Raw genomic sequence first — 19,088 nt, forward strand, 5'->3', positions numbered from 1 at the left:
CATATCTCTTCAGCAAAATGTATCGACCACTATACCAAGCAGTGTGTGGAGAACGCAGAGCTGCCGGAAGGGGAGAAGAAACCCGTGGATGAGAGGCTGGAAGGGATAGTAAACAAAATGTTCCAGCGGTGCTTGGATGACCACAAGTACAAGCAGGCCATTGGCATCGCTCTGGAGACACGCAGGCTGGACATCTTTGAGAAAACCATCCTTGAGTCGGTATGTGCAAGAGACAGGAGGTGCCTGTAGCTAGGCTTTTCCAGGTATGGATCCAGAAGTCAAGTGCAAGATCCATGCTGCTGTGGAACTTGCCCCATTTTGTATGAAAAGAACAGAAGATAAAACTCGGGGATGTTTAGTTCAGCATGTTCATGGAAAGCAGTGCCACTCAGCACTATTCAAATCTTCCAAGTATTGGAAGATTCCCTCCCCCCCATCTTTAGGAAATCCTTGAGCCACAAGTTTATGGGAAAATATTCCCAGGAAGGTTGCTATGTGCCTTCTTCTTAAGGTGTTCCCTGTCAGCTACTGGCAGAGATACAATACTGGCATAATGTGAGAACAGCCCTTTTATGTCAGCTGCTGTAATTCACTGTGGGAAGGGATCCTTAGGGTTGGGTAAGTGATTTATCAAAAGAAGAAACTCCAGTAGGTGTGTGAGCTACTCTAATTTTCAGTGGTTCTGTGCACTCTTGGCCTGCTCTGACTCCAAGATGGTGCACATTGGCTTTAAAATCTTTCACTGAGGGTTTAAGGTACATCACATTACTGTTAGTGGCAGTAAGAGAAGCAGGCCAATAGTCATCTGCAGCAGCCCAGCAGTTGTGTGCAATCTTGCTGCTGTAGTATCTCAATCATATGCCAGACACAGCTTGAATCCTTTAAATGTTACTGCTTTTCAGTTTACAACTTTTATGTCTGTTTGGATGTTTCTTATTTCTGTGTATGAGTGATAATCATAAGGCACCCATCTTGCTTTCATTGTTCTCATTGTTGTCCTATGCATTTAATAAATTTTAAATCCCTCATTTTGAATTACCTTTCTGAGGTCTAGTAACCAAATTAATTTCTCAGGCTTGATTTTTTCTTAGTGCATGGTTTGTTTTGCTGACATTTCATATTAGTGCAGTGAACTTCACTGCATTCAGAACTGATTGTTTGAACAAGGGTGAAGGGAAGATAGGTATTGTATTTTTAAGTTAATATTTTGCATGTTTTAACTTCTGAATTAAATATTTGTCCTGCATGATTTTGATAGTGTTTTTTCTTTAAAATGCAGTACACCTGTATATAAGCTTTTCTGAAAATAGGAAACTGTGAAGATTTATATGCACGCTTGGTCTGCTTTTTAAAATAGAAAAAGGGTAGCTTTATTTTCCTTTCTAAATCCTGCTTGTCAGTCTAAACCTATGTTTGATATCCCTGAATTGCAGAATGATGTTCCTGGGATGCTGGCCTACAGCTTGAAGCTCTGTATGTCTTTGATGCAGAATAAACAGTTTCGTAATAAAGTCTTGAGAGTTCTAGTTAAAATCTACATGAATTTGGAGAAACCAGACTTCATCAATGTGTGCCAGGTAAACTTTTCAGTCATCTTTAAAGTTAATAAAAAGTTACGTTTCTTTAGGTATATTTGGCATGACATCTACGTATTCTCTGTCTTTTGTTCAGTTAAATGAAATATTTTTTCCTGTTTGCATGCTTCCAGCATATATCAGAGTGAGACCAACTTGAAAAAGAGATGTAAAGATTGCATATTTGGTCATTTTATAGAGAAAGAAATCCATTCAAAGTCAGTTTGAGGACACAGATAACTCTGACAGGATATTTTAAGCCTACATAGGGAGTATCAGATGGTAGGTTCACAGCTTGGAATTTTATTTATTCCTCACAAGAACATTTCCAGTGCTTTGTTTTTTTTTTTTGGTAAGCCATTCTCTGAAAATGTTTAGACAACTACTTGTGAAGTTACTCAGATCTTCTCCGATCTTTGCCAGTCTCGGGATGCCATGTACACATGACTCAGTGTTAGCCTGTTTCATTTCAGCTGAGACATCTCTACAGAATGACTGCTGGTTCTTCAATGTGCTTTTGAATTTCTGTGTCTAGCAGGACAAGTCTTGTTTTTCTGTGAAACTCTTATGAGTTTTCTATTGTCTTTCTTTCTTTGAAGGGGATGTTCTGTGGAGCAGCAGATGAGGGCATTGGAGTGCAGCCTTGGGTAGTGTTGTTTTCTCATTCTAAAGTATCTAATGTCTTCTCTTATTATTGTTTCCTGTTCTTCCGTTTCTCCTGCTCAGTGCCTGATATTCCTGGATGACCCACAGGCTGTGAGTGACATCTTGGAAAAATTGGTGAAGGATGATAATCTTCTCATGGCTTACCAAATTTGCTTTGACCTGTATGAAAGCGCGAGCCAGCAGTTCCTGTCTTCTGTCATCCAGAATCTCCGCACGGTTGGAACTCCCATTGCCTCCGTGCCTGGATCCACCAACACAGGCACTGTCCCTGGATCGGAGAAAGACAGGTGAGGAGATTGACTTGAGAGGTGGTGGACTTGTTTGGCTCCAGTCCTGCTCTAAGGGCACCTCATATTCCATGTATGGATGCTTTTTACAAGCTATCAAGCTACTTCACTTTATTTAAGTAATAGGCAAGTCATGATATTTGCTCAAAACAAAATTGTGTATTACCGAAATCTACTGTTTTTTTAAAGGCATTTTTCTTTGCAGTTGAGATAAGCACAGAGCAGTTATACTGGGGTTTAGCTAATGAGCAGTAATTCATTAAGCCACTGCATGAGTTGCTTGGGAATGCTGATTCTATGTGGTCTTGGAAGCAACTTGCAGAGCTAAGGAAGGGAAAAAGCTCATCAGGAAAAAAAGCTCATCACAGCAATGTGCAAGTTTGGTTTCACATAACAGCTTGTGGGAGGAGTGGGCTCAGATGGTGTATACCTTGCATACCTTTTGTACTTGTTGTTCAGAAGAAGTACTTCAAATCTACTTTGAGTTTTTAAAAACATCAGTATCTCTGATTTTAACTGCAGGAAGTTGCTGTTACGAAAAATCCAAGTTTGCACTAACTATTCTGTCATCTTTATTTCTTCTTTTGATGACTTACAGGAGGACTTGCCAATCTGTGCTAAGGTTGCTGCCCAGCTCAGGGGCAGCATGGAAGAAGGTTGTTCTCCATCTGCTCTGTAATGACCATAGAATGCTTGCTGGTACTTTCACCAGAGCTCTCATGTCTGTGCACAACCTGCTCCCTTCACTCTCTTTGATAGTATGTGGTAGAGAATCCCAGCTGTGGAGCTGAGTATTTAGACTTTTGAATCAGTGACACAGGCATGGCAAGCATTTTCCTCTTCTGCTCTTCTTTTCCAGTGAAATAAAAGGAAAGACACAGAATAATTTGTGTCTGCCTGTGAAGAATTAGAGCAAGGTGCTAACAACAGTTTACTGTGTTTTATTTCCATGTCAACACCCTAGGATCCATGCTAATAGTGACAAGCACAAGGCTTCTAGGGGAGGATATAATTATCCTTGATGCCTTGTTTGTTGACCTTGTTTTCTCACCTGTGTCTCTTCATTCCCTACAAGCATCTTTATTTTTATTGTCTCTGTAGGTGGAATAAGAGAATAGAGGTTTCCAGGCCTTTGTCTCAAGTTCCCTGAAAATTGTGTGGAGGGGGAGTTTTCTGCTCAGCAGTAAGCACCAGATAGTCAACACTTGTTCTGTCGAAGTCCTCTTTTCCAGTCATCATCTCCAAATCTTAGGCTGCTCCTTCAGAATAATGTTCAGCCATAATTACAGTTTCTGACTTGTTGCAAGTGATGAATTTTTCATTTTTATTTTATTTCAGTGATGCTATGGAAGCAGAAGAGAAACCAGGAAGCACTTGTGCAGCAGGGAGGTCTGTGGAAATTGTGAGTGCTATTTCTGAAAGAGACTTTACTTAATTTTTCTTATATGTTCTCTTTGGATATCTAGGATTTCTAAATAGCTTTGGTTAATAAAGAATGGAATTACTTTTCTATGTGCTTAAAGACAAGTTGACAGATGATCTCTGAGGGCCAAAAATCTGACTTAATGTTCAGCAGTTCAGATACTGAAAGCTGTATGAGAGTGGGAAATGGTCAGAGTTCAATAGGAATTACTGAGTTGTGAAAAGTGCATTTCTTCCTCTCTCTTTCAAAAACCAACTGTAGTTCTGGTTGGATGGAACTGATGCTGTTCTACAGGAATGGCAGGAGGGAATGCTGATGTAACAGTTTCTTCTCCTTGAAGGCATAAAGTTACCTCGGGCCTACATGGTGCTGTGTTGCTGGGCCAGTTGGTTGGAATCTTCTTGTTTAGTTTCTTTTCCCAGGTATTGAAGAAAGTGAGTTCACTTATAACATGCACATACAGTTGCATTTTGGCATGTACAATAGTTAATGCAGTTTTAACATTTCCAACTCTGTAGAGTGTTACCAGAGAGGAAGGTAAACAAGACAAGCTGGTTTTTGTTTTTCTTCTTTTTCCCCATAGTAAATGCTTGCAAACAAAACTTGGGAATGTTTGAAAGATTATTGCAGATAACTTAAAATTAATTAAGGGCAAACAGAAGTGTTTTCTTCAAGTAATATTTCACACAGAAAACAAAAGGGATTGAGTTTCTTGCCCCAGCAAGGAACCTTGACAGTACTTTTGTACAGGAAAGGTGTCTTGAATCAGTTTCTGCTGCACTAGCTTTGCTGATTGTGCCAAGTACACAAAAACAGTCTGTGTGGTCAGAAATGTTCTTTAGCTTAATCTTACACAATTCAGAATGCTGACTACAAAGAAATAATTGAGGGAATTAGTTTATGGTCTGAACTACTCATGCTTGACTGGTCTGTGACCAGCTAACCATGTTAGGACAAAGAACTGCACTGTACTTTTCACCCTGCTCAGAATTAACTTCAGTTTCTACCAATCCATTTTCAACTGTTCCTTCACAAGGAAGGAGACTTTTCTCAAAGAGCTCTTGAAGATTAATGTATTAGTTTCCTAGTTCTACTAGCTATTGTTCTAAATAAAGCTTGTAGCTCACAAGAATGGTGCTGCAGCTCAGCACAAGCTCATGCAAACTATTGAAGCTTTGTGGCCCCATCTATGAAAGCTTCCATGGAAATACAGGTTCATTTATAAAAGGGTTTGTCTCTGGCAGGAGACTTATTCTCTCTGTAAGGCCAAACAGCAGCTTGAAGAATGTCAGATGTCACCCATATTCTTTTTCTTTCAATAAAAGAATACATTTCTTTTTGAAGAGTGTCTTCTCCCACCTGCAGTGCTCTGCACAAAAGATTTGATTTCTGGGAGGTTTTGGCTTGTGCACCAAGGACAGAAACAATGTCTTTTTAGGCCTAAAACCTGATAGGTTTTGGAATATGGTGATGGGAACATACCAGTGTAGCTTCTCATTAATTGTATTTTAAGAGAGTCATAGTTGGGTTCTCATAGAATTTTTTTTTTCTTTTTTGCTTATATGTGAAGAACCCAGAGCCTAAGGACCAGATCTCAAAAATGATTAAAATTTTAAGTGGGGAAATGGCCATTGAGTTACATCTGCAGTTTTTAATACGAAACAACAATACAGATCTCATGATCCTCAAAAACACAAAGGTAAGAGACTTTGTTAAATATGGTTGTCTTGGATTTATCTGATTCATCCTGTGTTGGTTTTGGCCATGCTGCTGTTGTTTGTAATGATAGGCTGCTATTAGCACGTTGATATTTTAATTAGGTTTTTTTAATTGGTTATAGCAACTCACCTTTTTTTTTTTTTTTTTTTTGGTGGAAAAACCAAATCCTGGTAGACTTGTTTTTAATCTGTTGAATAAAATGGGCAACATTTATGCTCCAGCTCCATGTCAGATCCATTGCAGTTGCTGCTGGTAGGGAAGGGAGCAGTCAGCCAGGTATAGGTTACAGTATATTGGTATCTTGGTTGAGATGTTAGGTAAGCCCACACCTTCAGCTTGGCAAGGGAACCCTGGTATGTAGTAAAAAAACAATATTTCCATGTGGGAGACAAAACCAATCAGAAACTGTAATGTAGACAGAGTTAGTGAATGGTATAACTGGTTTTATTTTGGAAGGTGTTACTCAAGGGTGGCCAAATGAAAACTTATAGCTAAACTAGACTCTTAAATACATACTATAAACTGTAGGAGAAGTTTTTTTAATTGTGAAATAAGATGTGTATCTTCAGTAAAAGTACTAAGGGTTGCTTGTTAGTGGGTTCATCTATTTCAGATGACATTTCAAATGTATTGGAAAATCTTTTCCATCTGCTGGTGAAGTGTTCAGGATTCTGCAGTAGAGTTCTGGGAATGGCCTGGAAACGTCAGCAGCACTTACTGTGCAGTGCTCGGTTCTGGGAAGCAGAGCAGGGTGGTTCTCCAGTTAAGTGGCAATTGGAGTAATCACCTCTCTGAAAAACTCACAAAAAGAATCATTTTGCATGGGAAAGATGGCTAGAGGATATGTTAAAGTGTATTAGCAATCTATTATCTGATTACAGGGAAATTGCTGGTTAAATTGAAGATCATTACAGTCCATTTTTCTGGTGTACTGGCAAGCTTGTTAGGTGACCTTGGGCAGATCTTTTGCTGAGTGATAATACTGATTGTTCATGTTCTTTCAGGATGCAGTGAGGAATTCCGTATGTCATACTGCAACTGTTATAGCAAACTCCTTTATGCACTGTGGGACAACCAGTGACCAGTTTCTTAGGTAAATCTATGGAAAGGAAGCTCCAATGTCATTTAGAAGTGTTTGAACAACATTGTTGCCCTCCTTAACTTGATATGTCAGAGTGGTAACTGCAGAACTCTAATGGTCTTAGAGAATTGTTTCTTTTTCTCTATCTTCACAAACTGGCTTTGTTTGACTGCTAAATATATGAACAGCATGGAGGGTGAAGATCTGGAATTTCTCTTCTCTTTCTTTTCCAATTACAGAGTTTCTGAGATGTATCTTTTTACAGTAGAGACTGACAGTACTGAATGACTCTTGTAGGGAAAATACTAGGGTTGACCTTATGAGGGACTTAAGGAAAGCTGCAGAAACTGTGCTAGAGTTTCTCCTAGAGAATTGGTGAGCTGCATATTGAGCAGTTCTCTTATCTTTTACTGAGATCACTCATGTCTAGAAGCTTGACTACAACTAGCAAAAATCTGGACTGATGAAGGGGAGAGAAATGTAAATTGGAAATGTGGTTAGCTGCCTTCACATCTGGAGCTGCTTTTTAGTTTGAAAGCAGTCTTCAGTACTCTTAAACCCTGTTTGCAGGATTAGGAATAGGCTGTATGACCTGTTTGTATAACCTTGCTCTTTTTATATTCTAGAGACAATTTGGAGTGGCTCGCCAGGGCCACTAACTGGGCTAAATTTACTGCTACTGCCAGCTTGGGTGTTATACACAAGGTAATGCTGCATTCATTTCTGTCCGCTTAGTGTAAATGTGAACACTGAAAATGTGGAAATGGGCATTCTGAATGTTGCCTGCACTCCAGTGTACCTGGCACAACTATAGCATATTTTGTGTCTTTGCACTAAAAAAAACCGTGTTTATATTATATAATCTGACATCCAATGTAATTTATTGTATGTTTTGCTGAGAATCAAAAAGGTGCTAGGATGACATGGCTCAAGGAGAGAGTATTTTTTCTAACTCTTCCTTTGTGATTTGAACAGATTTAGTAGTTTCTAGGTATTAAAATTGCAGGTGGTTCTTAAATGATTTTGGGCATAAAAAAGTTCCTTACTGTAATAACTCAGTAAGTTTGAACAGTGATATGTGGCACTGAAATACTGATTTTAGTGGAGAAAATAATGGCTATAACACATGGCTATGACAATATTTAAACATGTTTAAATATTACTTTGCTGTTTTTTCACATTTCACTTCCCACTGTCTTCCCTTCCTGCTGGACACTGAACATCCAGGGTCATGAGAAAGAGGCATTACAGCTAATGGCAACCTACCTGCCCAAGGACACCTCTCCAGGGTCAGCCTACCAGGAGGGAGGAGGCCTCTATGCCTTGGGTCTCATCCATGCCAACCATGGCGGGGACATCATTGACTACTTGCTGAACCAGCTGAAGAATGCCAGTAATGATGTGTGTACTGGGTTCAGCAATGAGCCTTTGTTTTGTTGGGATTATGCAGGAGGGTGCTGGCTGGTTTAATAGTGGGTAATTACCTCTGTAGAGGTAATTAAGCAGCAGTGTGGTACTTAGATCTCCACTGGGTCTTAGACTGGGTAAAGGTTGGTTTTAACAACCTGTTGCTTAAGGTTTAGGTAAGATTTTTAGGAAATTCTTATGTACTTGACAGTGACTGTAGCTTCATCATATTTACTACTTGTTATATCTACTTTGTTTTGTCAGGCACTGTTATTGTTTACAGCTTAGTTGTCAAGGAAATTAGCCACAAAATGTTTCTGCCAACATGGCCTGTAGTTTTAATGCATCTTGCACAATAAGAAGTGTTTGTAGACCTCTAAGAAAAATATATTTTTAATTGGAAATAGATAATTTTCCCAGCATGTTACCTCTTTTGCTTTGTGGAATGTCATATTACTTTTTTTTTTTTTAATTCCATTAACAGATTCCACTAGTCTTGCTGCAAATATAACCACTGTTAGAGCAAAAGAGGTTATAGTTTTAAGTGGGTACCTTTTTACCTTTTTATGTAAAAGCTTTTACTAGCTATTGGTTTTTATACATGGCACACATTTATGTTTTTACATAAACCACTCGGGGAAAAGATTTTGAAGTCACTAGAAAGTCTTCTGTGCTATGTGTTAAGCTTCTGTTATTTACTATTTATGGGCTTTTGAACTGTTTTTCTTCTATTTTTTGCCTCTTTCACTGGACCTGCTGCCTGAGACTATGAAAGTGGCATTTCTAGCAGGTCAAGAAGTCATTTTGGGTTGGTTTGGGGCTAAAAGGTTGCAGGTTTATATTGATGGAAAGATGTCGTCTTCAGCTGAAGCCATACTGTTCCCTGCTTTATGACTGAACTTGCATGCACTTCTCTAGATTGTGCGACATGGTGGCAGCCTGGGCTTGGGGCTGGCTGCCATGGGGACAGCACGTCAAGATGTGTACGACCTGCTGAAAACAAATCTATACCAGGATGATGCAGTGACAGGTAAATGTTCTGCTTTCAAAGCAAATAACCATCTGAGGCCTTATCAGACAGCTGGGGTTTTTTGTCATGGTTTCTGCCCCCACTCCCTGCCAGATTGTCTGTTAGCAGTGTTGATTTTGTCTAGCTATGTTTTACTTACTGACTTTTTCCTGATCATTATGGTTCTTTAGTTATGTGTCAGTAGTGTTCAGAAATCCTGTCGTGATTGGCACTGTGGCAAGTTTTGACAAGACATACTAGGTCTTTAAACAGCCCCTTTTTGCTCTGTTCTTTTCTTTGTCATATGTTTTTTCTTTAGTGTGGCTGTTTTCCAGAGCCATGTGCTTTTTTGAGCTGAGAGATAGGCTTGGAGAAGGTTGTGGGAGTTACTGCTGCATTGTTGGGGCTCATCAGAAAATAATCTCTCAGTTCTTGGCCCAAGGAAGCAATAATTGAACTTGGTAGAGAAAAGTACTAAATTGTGGTTACAAACATATTTTGCCATGAATAATGGAGTTGTTAGGCATGGTGATGTCCAGAAGTGACATATTGGCCTATATCTGGTGTGATCCTCTAGATACAGTATTTATTAATTTTGGGAACAGGGTTGACTTTTGCTTTTCTATGCTTTTTAGGTGAGGCAGCTGGCCTGGCACTGGGGTTGGTTATGTTGGGATCTAAAAATGCCCAGGCTATTGAGGACATGGTTGGCTATGCACAGGAAACCCAGCATGAAAAGATCCTGCGTGGCCTCGCGGTTGGAATTGCTCTGGTCATGTATGGGAGGATGGAGGAGGCAGATGCTCTCATTGAGAGTCTCTGCAGAGATAAGGTAAATTGAGCTGTGACTTAATCCCTGACTCTTGTGTTACATGGCTGGCCTCCTGTCTGTTTGTGAATCTCCTGCTGTGGTGGGTTGGTGTTTTAGAACCAGAGAAGTTCTTACATAGGTCTGAAGTAGGATTGTTTCACAAGTTGCTGTATTGTGATCAAAAATACAAGAACAACGCTGCTTAATTGTGTTTTCTTTAGCCTTATACTTGGTCTTCATAGTCATGTGAGCAGCAGTAGGGAGTAGATCAAAATGCAGTGGCTGAAAACAGATGAGACTTGCTGTAGGTGGGTCACCTCAAGGCTCTGGTACTGATTATTGCAGATAGCAAGCAAGAAGCAGAATGACACCTCTGCCCTATACTCTAAGGCAGCCTGCAGCATAGCGGGTCTCTGTCCCCTGAATTTGGTAACGACAACCCTGCTTTGGTGATTGTCCTGTTATTTGTCCCAAATAAACAATTAAGCAATGAGGCTGACATGTGACCCATTTGCAGGTTCAAGACACAAGAGTGGAGCAGATTTAAAGTTAGAATAACAAGTCACAGTTTGGATGGATGTGAAACATTGATGCTTTCTCTTCCAGGATCCAATTCTCCGTCGTTCTGGCATGTACACTGTGGCCATGGCGTACTGTGGCTCAGGGAACAACAAGGCTATCAGGCGCCTGCTCCATGTGGCTGTAAGTACTGTGGCATTAGGAGCACATAGGAAGAAATTTGTGTTCAGGAAGCAAGCACCTCACTCTCTCAGGCTTTGTGTCTGCAGTGTTAATATTCTGGGCCAAATCAGAGATTGTGAAGTGATGAAAGGTTTACTTAGTATTATGAGTAAAACTAACAGGGCCTTCTGACATTAGGGTAGGTAGACTTTCAGGCTTTCAACCTGGTATCACAGAAAAGGAACCTATTAAAATTTAAAACATGAACCTAAACTACCCAGCTAACAAGTTTGGTCTGTGTAATGATGGGCTGGAGAAAAATAAATCAGGCTCTGAAAGATGAGGTCTGTCTGTTCTTTGATCAACTTGCAGTTGGTGTGCAAACACAGGTGAGGCTGTTTGGGCTAAGGCTGAACATGATTTTAACTAACTTTCTCTGTAATCCTGTCTTCTTGATTAACATTAACTGACATCTGGCCTGAAACATTGCAGAGTCCTCAAGTATTTTAACTGTGTTCTGAATATCCTGTTTTTCCTTTTGTAGGTGAGTGATGTGAATGATGACGTGAGGCGGGCAGCTGTGGAGTCACTTGGTTTCATTCTGTTCAGGTAAAGTGTCTTCCTTGGTCACTCCTGAAGCCTTCAATTTAATGTCTGTTACTTTTTCAGAAGATGAGTATGCTACTGCTTTCACAAACTGACTCAACTGCTAATTGAATGAATTCTGAAAAGTTAAAAAACTGAGAGACTGGTTTAGGATTAGAAGCCTTCCTTAATGTTCAGCACATGTTTAATGAGTCTTTCTGTAGGTTTCCAGACTTGTGGTTTCATTGTCTGAACAGAACTAGATGAAGTTGACAAATAGAATGAAAAATTAATATTTGCAGAATTGAGAGTTAATTAAAAATTAAATATACTGTGCTTGTGCCAAGCCTCTTAAGGGCAGCAGTGCTTAGACAAACATATCTGCCTAATGGCTATCTAAAATGTGACTTTGATTAAGAAAAAATACTGAAGGAGGACCTTGAAATAGTCATTGTTTCTTAAGTATCCACTGTTAAATAGTGAAAAGTTTCTGAGCTTACATTGTAACATGAGCCCATCACAAAATCGTGACAAAGTTTCCTTTGGTTGTCTAAAGTGAAACCCATTGCTGAAATGGTGCTGAAATAGGGCTGTACGGTTCCCTTGGCTAAGGGGTGGCTGGGAATTAGAACGCTCCCCAAGGACTGCACCTGCATCTGTTAATACAATAATCTGTGTAATCTGAGCACTGAGCCAAACTCCTTTGAGTGTGGCTGAGAGGAATTGCTGCATACTTGGGTCCATAATTTTAACTTAAAAATCATTCTTCACATCTTCTTTTCAGTTGGTAGCTGTCCTTAAAAGTAGGATGAGAGGTTCTTAAAGATAGGTTAAAACCTGGGTTACTGTTGTGAGCAGTCAGCTTTTCTATACCAAGTTGTTCTCTGCATGGAAGTGATTCTGCGCCATTCTGCTCTATCTGAAGGATAATTGAACATGGTTTGCAAAGAGGACAGAGTCTCTCAGTGGGCAGCAGGTGTCTCTCAAGTGCTTCTGCTCTGTTACTTCCAACCAGCACTGCTGGTTCCTTGCTGCTTAGGGATCTCTGCCTCTCCTGAAGCCAAGGAATCTGTTTAGCTGACTTCTGTATCTGTGTACAGAACAAAAATTCCATGCATGCCTTCCATAGTTTCAGGCATCTTTTTTCAAAACAGGTTGTGATGAAGCCCTTTTGAGCTCAGATTTTACCGTAATTTTTCTTTTCAACAAATGCAAAATACAATTGGACATGGATAGCTCTTACCAAAATGAGAAACCTTCAAGGCTCTGAGCTGTACCATTTACCATGTGCTGGCATCTTGATGGAACATCATAGTTCAGGGCCTGTTCTCTCCATATCCAGCAATGAGGAAATAAATGACACCATCTTTGACTTTCACCTGCTGTACAGTGGTTCAGATGTTACCTGCCTCTTCCCCTCCCTTCTGGAGACTTGCAGTCTAGAACCTACTGGTGCAATAAGGAGAAGCATTTCTTGTAAATTTTATGTGTCCGCCTTTCTTGGTAGTCATGGACTAGCACTAACACCTTTTAGCTGGTTACCATTATCTCCTGGAGGCAAAAGGTTTATGTTAGGCTGTGGTAGTTGCCAACACTTTTCACTTGATAACTGGTTGTGTGCTCTGGCCCAGCTCAACAATGCCAATATACAGAGACATAAAGACCAAGTGAGTTGTGAGTTTGTCAGATTTCATGGCTAAAATGGCATTTCTTTCCTAGGACTGTTGTTTGTTGAAGTCTAACTGGATTTACTTTTAAAGGCCACTAACACATCATTGAATGCTAGCAAGAGTCAGTGATTTATCAGTTGCTGGGTATACAGAGCTTTTGAATGAAGTGTTTTGTGATGGGAGGTGATCAGATCTGAGACAAAGTGGGCTAAATCACAGAAATTAATATCATTTTAAGTGAAGGAAACATGACTGAAAGTCCTATGAAGAGTTCTCATTTAATTCTTTGTATGTGATTCCAGAAAGGGAACTGTGAAGTCAGGATTGAAATAAGAGAATATATTTGTTTAATGCAGTCTACATTTTTCTTGAGGAATTCATGGCATTCATGAGGTTGAGTATGCTGGAGGTGTGAGTTTGTCTTCTGGATTGTACACTTTAGCAGCCTCAGACTTGTGCCTCCTATAGGAATAGTAAAATCCATAAAAGGGTGGAGGTTAAACAGTCAGAGGATGATAATTTCCTTAAAAGCACCATTGCTTGAACATGACAGAACTACAGCCCACAAACTCACATTGTGTCATAAATATCTAGTTTGTTTTTCTCCTGTTGTTACAACTATCTATGAATAAATGTTCTTCCTTTTGTATTTGAACTAAAAGTGTTGTAAACATCACAAAACTTCTAATTTTAGGTAACTCATCTGCATAGCAGAACATTCTGTAAGGCTTTGCTGTCCTTGTTTTCCTCTGTGAGTCTTCCTTGCTATCACATGCGTACAACCCTGCATACACTCACTCAAGAGCCCATCTTGACTTTTATTGTTGGTAATGAAAACAGCTCAGTATCGAAGTAAAATGTGATAGAACATAATGTAATAGAACATGACATTTAATTTTTAGAGCAATAAGGTTTTGCCTGAACTTGAAGATTACCTCTTTTATATTTTTTAAGCATGGTAATGTATTTTTCAATGGGCTTTTGAATTACTGGAAAAACATACAAAATAATGTATGTGGCTTTTTTCATTATTCAGAATTCATGAATCAAGGTTTAGATAGAATATTCTAGTCTAGGTTCATATGTTTTACCTCAGAATTGCAAGATTAAAATTTCCAGTGTGTTATGAAAGATAATAAATCACCCAGTTACAATCCCCCAAGGATTGGGGGCGCAGAGATTAGTGCTGCTGTAACAATTTCACTCTGGGATGTTGGATGCACACTTGCCTGGCTGTGGTAATGTCTGCAGTCACCCAGAGAGCAGAGCAGTATCAGTCACGTTGCTTGGGTGCAGAATACATATTCAGGTCCTGTTCATGTAGCACAAAAACTTCCTTGTCCTATTCTTGGGCTCCCCAGAGCTTTCCAGGGGACCTTGTATGCAGAATTGAACCTTGACCAGCAGAGTTGCTGCTGTTAATTCTGGTTTTGCTGACTGTTTAGGAACAGTCCATAGGTGCAGACTGGGGATTGAAAGCACAGCTTGCTGGCTGTAGGACTTGGTGTGGGGTTTTTTTCCTTCTTGGTTTAGTCCCATACAAAAATTAGGCACTAGTTATGGATTTTTGAGCAGATAATTTTCATGCCATTATATTAAATTAGAAGAAAATGTTCTGGTGCAAGAGAATTGTTTCCAAACTTCCTCCTCTTTTCTTCCTTTTGCCATCAAAAACAACCAGCCAAAATTGTGTGGAGCACAAGCCTGAGACTTTGCATCTTTTCACTTTTTAAAAATGGCAACCTCTTACAGGAGCACTTCTAAGTAAAATGTTATTGTGAAGTGTTATAGAGGCACTAATAAAGCTGTGGATGTTTGGAGCTTGCAGTGTGGATGCAGGACTGAACAAGAAGCTTTGTTGTGAAATAAGAAGAGAAATTATGTATTGACTTTGCTATTCTAAGGTGTCTCTGTTTTCCCAGTCCTGATCTTTTTGCCAGTGATCACAGATAGCAAACTTACCTAATTGTTGATGTTTATATACTGGTGGTTCTTTCTGCTGAAGTGGTTTATGAAATATTTATGATTGTTGGAAAACATCATTTAAAGCGCTTGTGATTTCTGGTCAACTTTCTTAAAAGATTATTATGATGTGATGGAAAACATGATTAATTTTAAGTGTTTTGCTTTTTAAAAACAGGAAGACCTATTTTTATCATAATTTTTACCACTTTAGATCATTAATTGATCTTTGTTGGTATTGCAGAGTGAGATGTGATTGGATTATGTAGTCAGCTTTATTTTTACATTGTTAGAGCAGTGCTGCAGAATATCTAAACACCATATACATCTAAACACTAGATGTTTTGTGGATAGAAAAGTCTGACTGGGAGAAAGCTCCAGTGTGGGATGGAATAGTGCTTGCAAGCATGAACTAAAAAATGTTTAATGCTCTCATAGTAGTTGTTGAATCCGGGGGAACGAGAGTCATGGGGAAGTGGGACTTGAGTTTTAGGATACTGCTTTTGTCTTCATGAAATACTGTTGAGGGCAGGAGAGGGAATAATGCAGCCTCTAGAGGGTCCCAAAAGGAAGATGTAGTCTCAGCTGATAACTGTAGGCTACCCAAACATTAAGAACTCTGCATGGCTTCTGTTCAATTTTTCATTTTGGGATGATGCAAGTGAAATAGTAATGTTTCCTGCTTTTGTATGCTTTGTGTTTACATAGCCTTTGGTATTTTAAGGCTATATATTTGTTGTAAGGCAAACAAATCAGACACTTGGATTTTATTCCAGGAAAACTGGGACAGTTTGTTTTCTTTATATCTTCTAGCTTACCTTTATCCAGAAGGCAGATAGTAGATGATCTGGGTAATTGAGTGTGAGACTGACAGTCACTCTAATGTGATCTGCACCAGTGACTTTTTCAATGTTTTAATTGTGAAGAGTAATTTAGTGAAATGTATCTGCTAGTTAATTCTTGCATAGGAAAGATTAAAAGGGTTTTGTTTACAATCCAACACATTTTATCTTGTCATATTCAGTCTTCCTGGGAGAGGAGAAGGAAGGTCCCTTTCAAAAGAAATAGTCACAGAAATCTTACTATAGTCAGAAGAAGCCTTAGGTTTTCACTGAAGTTGTGCAGGGTTTAATGAATTTGAAAATGAGTTGCCATTGTTTCTTGCTTCTCTGTTTCTGAGTGAATTAAAGGTTGGGATACTTTTTTTGGTTGATTTGTCTGTTTCATGTGTAGATTGTGGCTGCTTTGTTTAGTTTTTTGTAAAGTAATCCCTTTATTTGCATTTCAAGACACTCTCTTAGGCTTCAAACTCCATTATTTTCCTCTCTGCAAGACCACTGAGTCCTTATGTGCATATCTGTGCTGTAATTTTTAATTACATAGGCAGACAGAACATTGACTAAATGTTTCCTAACGTATTTTAAATAATTAAACAACTAAACAAGCACCATACTTGTCCCTTGTTCTTCTAAAGTGTTCTTCCCATAGTGCTTGGATGCTGCAGATCAGTTTTGACTTTTATCTTGCTTTTCGGTAATTTAAAAAGAAATTAAATATGCCAGATAAAGGTCTTTGTGATTATGAGAAAAGTTGAACTAGGTATCTCTATGTTATTATTTTATTAACTTTATTATTTTGTTATTTTATAGCCTCTATACAATAATAACTTGGAGTTATTATTGTATTGAGACTGTAGAGCTGGGCTAGGTGGCTGATTCGGTGTGGGTCAGATTTGGAAAGAACTGGCAGCATTTTGCTCCAGAGAAAAGAATCCCTTTTTTTGTTGGTGTGTGTTAAGGGGGAAGTGCAAGACCCCTTCCTTCTATGAAAATATCTTGTGTTCTACAGCCAAATGACCGCAAAGCTTTATCAGTTATTATACTGCTATCTTGATGAAAAACGTGTAAAATATTATAATGCTATGAAAATACTCTCACTTTGCAGACAGAATGTAAAAATATATTTTATAAATTTGTGTTACCTAAAGACAATACTCATTGTATTGACCTCCTGTTGTGGTTGTTGATGCCACAAGAGCATTGTTGTCTGTAGTTACCATACAACAAACTGATGCTTTCTTACAGGATCTTGCAGTGACTCTTCATCATGTCTTACTAATGAAGGTGATGTCTTTGTTCAGAGCTGTTCTTGTAGATACAGTTGCTAAAACAAGAACTCCACTGTCCGTTATGTTTTCTTATTTCATAGTTCTGCATCTTCATCTTTTTTTCTTGCTCTTTCCTGCTTTCCAAGGCTGTTACCTGAATTCTCAGCTTGTTTGCTTTGTAAGTGGATAAGCTCTGAGCAATATCATCCTGCACTTAGCATGTTAAGTGGGAAGTGGAAGCATGGAATGTGCATGCTTTCTTGGCTGATGTGTTTCTGTCTATAAAGAAATTTTCTTTGCCTGTAGAAAGACTGGATTTTTGATTAGTCACTGGTCCTTTAGATTGAGGTTTGTTGTTGCTGGCTGAGTTACCTGAAACATGCTGAGCTTCTATTTACAAATAGAAGCTACAAATTTTAGCTTCTGTTTAGGTACTAAAATTGAGAAACCTGTATACTGGCTTGAGAAAATACATCTCTGTTGGGTGAGACCTTTTCAAGGATAATTTCCTGTTGGTGGAGGTTGAAGCACTGATTGCAAAGAGGCCTTGGAATGTTTCTCTGTGGGACATTTAGGACAAATTACTCTTTGAGTAAGACAGGTTGCAGACTTGATAGCTATACAAGAATAGGGTCAGACAGAAAAGAGCTGAGTTACCTCTCAGTTTTGCTATGTGCTTTGAGCCAGCTGTGATGTTTCTGCTGGAAAGGGAAAATATAAGTTGCTACTGAAAGTAGGTGATTGCTGTTTGCTATGTGAACATTTTTTTGTTTAATCAATATGGATTTATTTAAGTATCAAGAGAGTTTTCAAAGATGACTGCTTTTTGCTTTCTGACTGCTGGGCAATAACCCCTCAGGAATGATGTTTGCCTTTTGGTTTTACTACTCATGGAGGTGTTTTTTACAATTATCACAGTCCATCCATTCTGGCTTTTAACTACAAAATCCTCCTAAACAAATTTTGATTAAGTGAAGAGAAGGGAGAGCAGTTAGAATTTACTCTGATTTAAGTGGCTAGTGATGACCACAAAAAAGGGGAGGAAGAAGACAACTTACTGCACATAGCACAGATGTATTTTTAATGCTTTTGCCTGAAAATCTCTGGCAGTTGTTACAGTAGGCTCTGTTTTGAACTTGCATATGTTTTAAATTAAATATATATAAATAAATGTTGGAGGGACATGTTAGCTTTAGTACTCTCTGTTCTGCAGATGGAAAAAATCCTAATGTGTACATCATTTTACTGTAACCAATGAATGCTGAAAATATCAAAAATGAAAACAAAGCCCAAGCTGAAAATTTTACTGTAAATGGAAACTCTGGAAAAAATGGTGAACTAGCTGCCTGATGTAAGGGTTCCAGTACTTTGGGGAAATCAGACTTCTTTTCCCAAAGAGTCTGGGGCTGTCAAACTTTTCTGATTTCCTAAATAGCAGAGTCTGGTATCTTTTATGGATTGTGAGGACCAGTTATTTCTATCATTTGTGGTCATACTAAAGTCTTGAGCATGTTTGAGAGAGTGCAAATTGGGACCTGTAATTGGCCATTAGTCCAATTAAATAATTTTGAGCTCAGCTAAACTGTGAATATATGCAGGTGTAGGCAGTACTGTTGTCTCTGCTGTCTCTTAAATATTTGCTCCAATTTTCTTGTGAAGTAGCTGTTCTGTCTGTGATTTCGCTACTTCTGTGAACTACATTGGATGAGGGGAGGCTTTGAAGTTTCCATGGTCATTAAAAAGGAAGCTTGTTCATATAAATTATAGGGATGTTCCAGGCATTGTGTATCCTGTTTTTCTTTTGATAATTTATTATGTGTTGTGTTATTTTGATTAAATAATTAATTTTCTTAGTATGAAAAGAAAAAAGGGCAGTTTTCAGTGAATAATCTGGCAACACAGAGCTTATGCATATGTAATGGAGATGAAATTCAAGTGGGTGAAATTCTACCCATCTCTACAGTAAAGGAATAATTTCCATACATGGAATTTTTAATAATGCCTTATGGAATGGGCTTGTACATGGGTCTCCAGAGTGAGTGATTCTGCTTGTGTTTAATACACCCTTTGAGAGCAAGGAAAGCTCCTATGTGGATACATTCTTCT

General features: G+C 38.8%; 1 protein-coding gene across 1 annotated transcript in view; it reads left to right on the top strand.

The window, feature by feature from the left end:
• Positions 1-19,088, top strand: part of PSMD1 (proteasome 26S subunit, non-ATPase 1) — a 63,467-nt gene that overhangs the window by 4,145 nt on the left and 40,234 nt on the right. The window contains exons 5-16 of the mRNA XM_021544442.3: positions 14-219; positions 1,434-1,577; positions 2,301-2,527; positions 3,866-3,929; positions 5,521-5,649; positions 6,674-6,762; positions 7,377-7,455; positions 7,978-8,151; positions 9,076-9,187; positions 9,802-9,998; positions 10,584-10,679; positions 11,203-11,267. Coding sequence (XP_021400117.2) covers positions 14-219; positions 1,434-1,577; positions 2,301-2,527; positions 3,866-3,929; positions 5,521-5,649; positions 6,674-6,762; positions 7,377-7,455; positions 7,978-8,151; positions 9,076-9,187; positions 9,802-9,998; positions 10,584-10,679; positions 11,203-11,267 — 1,582 coding nt within the window. The remainder of the gene's footprint in view (positions 1-13; positions 220-1,433; positions 1,578-2,300; positions 2,528-3,865; positions 3,930-5,520; positions 5,650-6,673; positions 6,763-7,376; positions 7,456-7,977; positions 8,152-9,075; positions 9,188-9,801; positions 9,999-10,583; positions 10,680-11,202; positions 11,268-19,088) is intronic.

This window comes from Lonchura striata, chromosome 10, assembly GCF_046129695.1.
Source record: "Lonchura striata isolate bLonStr1 chromosome 10, bLonStr1.mat, whole genome shotgun sequence".
NCBI classification, from domain to species: domain Eukaryota; kingdom Metazoa; phylum Chordata; class Aves; order Passeriformes; family Estrildidae; genus Lonchura; species Lonchura striata.